Source organism: Myotis brandtii, unplaced genomic scaffold (genome assembly GCF_000412655.1).
Source record: "Myotis brandtii unplaced genomic scaffold, ASM41265v1 scaffold1236, whole genome shotgun sequence".
In the NCBI taxonomy this organism is placed as follows: domain Eukaryota; kingdom Metazoa; phylum Chordata; class Mammalia; order Chiroptera; family Vespertilionidae; genus Myotis; species Myotis brandtii.
In genome coordinates this window covers 681,764-684,384 of record NW_005354316.1, presented here as the reverse complement: position 1 = coordinate 684,384, position 2,621 = coordinate 681,764, and the positions used below count along the sequence as shown (strand labels likewise).

Here is a 2,621-nt window from a genome sequence, read left to right as displayed (position 1 = left end):
GAAACCCGCGCTCTCAGAGGTCTCGGCCTCAGGCTCGCCCCGGGGCGTGCGTTCCCGTCCCGGGTGTAAATAGGCTGGAGATGCCCAGGCGGACGGGGCTTGGGGACTGACCGCACCTGCGGCCTCACAGCCACCCCTCGATCAGCGTGTCTGTCCGTCCGCGGCCTCACCCGCTCCATGGTGGTCACTCCGGGCAGGGGCCCCCGCAGGCTCCCCACGGGCCGCCTCCTTCAACTGTGTCTGCATCTCAGAAGGGAGGACCAGGAGGCTCCACGAGGTCCGTTTGCCCAAGGCCACGTGGTGGTGAGCGCCGGCCCCGCCCAGACCCTCAAACCTTTCAGAAAGCCTCCCACCTGTGCGCTCACCCAGAGCAGGTGCTCCGTGAAGGGGCAGATGAGCACATCCCGCTCCGCCCGTCCTGCCTCAAATCACACCGTGTGCGCCCTCTCCGCCTCCTCCCCAGCTACCACCATCCCTCCCACCGGGATGGACAGAACCTGCCAGACCTCCATTCTCCCGGCCCCTGCCCACCCCCATTCAGTTTTCCCAGAGCTGCCAGGAAAACCTTTTTAAAAATTAACCACGCGAATATTTAGCCTTAAAAAGGAAGGACATTCTGACACGTGCTGCAACGTGGACAAACCTGGACGGTTACACTTACTTTTTTAAAAAGGAAGGACATTCTGACACGTGCTGCAACGTGGATAAACCTTGAGGATATTATGTTGAGTGAAATAGGACAGACACAGGGACAAACACTGGACGGTTACACTTTTTTCTTTTTTTTTTTGGTGCCGAGGTTACACTTACTCACAGGAGGAGTCAGACTCACAGAGACAGTGTAATGGGGTGACCCGCGGAGACAACCACCAGGGACTCAGATCAAAATTGAGGAGCTTTTATTAAGCTGGCCAGCGACTAGTTACAGCACCCTGCCGAAGCAGAGGCTGAACTGCAGTGCCCACTACAGGAGTTACATTTTATTATTAAATTCTGCGCAGGCCCAGAGAAAAATGTGTCTTTCAAATTCTGGGCCCCTGATATGGAGGAAACTCTCTTTATTTATACTTTTTCCAGTTTTTTGTCTCCCAAATTTGGGATGGGACTTCCGGGCCTTCTGAGAAAGAAGGCCCGCGTGCTGGGAAGGGGCCATGAGACCATATCTCAAGGCCTGGCAACTGTCTGGGTGTCAGCACTGACAACTCTGTCTGGGGCATAGTTTACGGCCTCTCTGGAATGGGAGTAGTCTTATTTTCCTTATTATTTAAGACAGAAGCCATACTATCAGGGTTAAAATTTTAAACAGCAGTTTTTATATAAGATGGATACTTCAACAGGAAGTAAAATAATGAGCCACCCGGGCTGGGGTGTTTGGGAACATGAAAAAGTTCTGGAGATGGTGGTGGTGATGGTTTTACAACAATGTGAATGTACTAAGTGCCACCGAATTGTCTAATTAAAATGGTAAATTTTATGTATTATTTTCCACGTAAGTCAATCAATCAGCCCCACTGGAGTGGCTCAGTGGTTGGGTGGAGACCTAGGAACAGGGAGGTCATGGTTCCATTGCCGGTCAGGGCACATGCCCGGGTTGTGGGGCTTGGCCCGTGTGAGGCGTGCAGGAGGCAGCCGATCAGTGATTCTCCCTCATCATTGATGTTTCTCTCTCTTTCCCTTCCTCTCTGAAATCAATAAAAAAATATATTTTTTAAAAATCAATCACATCATGCCACTTCGCAATTGACTGTAATGAAGGGCTATCCTTGCCAGGATGGTTTCCCCACTTTGCCCCAATTGTGTGACCTTGAGCAAGAAAATGTCTGTGCCTGACCTCGTCTATGAAACGGGCAGTGACTGCAACGAGCCTGGGGGACTGTGTGGTTTGCGTGAACACAAAGGGGTTTGATGCACGTGTATACCCCTGAGGGCTCGCTCTGTTAGGCCGCTACGGGCTGGCCGCCGCCTGGGGACCCTTCTCCGTCCACCTTTGCCTCCAACCCCTCTGCCTGGTGCAAGGCCGGCTCCTTCTCATCTTTCAGCTCAATGTCCCTGCTCATCCTTCAGGGTCTAGCTCGGCCAGGGACATCCTTGTTTTCTCTGCGTGTGGTCGCACTAGGACCCAAGTTTTGCGGAAGCAGGCTGGGTCTATTCCCTCCCAGGCCGCTGGGTCTATTCCCTCCCAGGCCGCTGGGTCTAGTCCCTCCCAGGCCGCTGCAGGGTCCGACATGGAGCAGTGAGTGGGTGACACATGCTGATGTCCGCGTGCACACGGAGGTCAGAGTTGAGCCGACACAGTCAGGGCAGCGCAGAGGAGCAGCCACTGGGCCCAGACGGCTGGGCTCCGCGACATCAGTGCGACGAGCGGCTCGCCCGCCTCACTGGGTCAGGAGGGTCTAGTCCCTCCCAGGCCGCTGCAGGGTCCGACATGGAGCAGTGAGTGGGTGACACATGCTGATGTCCGCGTGCACACGGAGGTCAGAGTTGAGCCGACACAGTCAGGGCAGCGCAGAGGAGCAGCCACTGGGCCCAGACGGCTGGGCTCCGCGACATCAGTGCGACGAGCGGCTCGCCCGCCTCACTGGGTCAGGAGGGCCAGGGCTCGAGCCCACCGGACGTGAGGC

General features: G+C 55.5%; 1 protein-coding gene across 1 annotated transcript in view; it reads left to right on the top strand.

The window, feature by feature from the left end:
- PNPLA2 (patatin-like phospholipase domain containing 2) overlaps nt 1-2,621 on the top strand; it is a 14,766-nt gene that overhangs the window by 587 nt on the left and 11,558 nt on the right. The window contains exon 2 of the mRNA XM_014534000.1: nt 33-50. Coding sequence (XP_014389486.1) covers nt 33-50 — 18 coding nt within the window. The remainder of the gene's footprint in view (nt 1-32; nt 51-2,621) is intronic.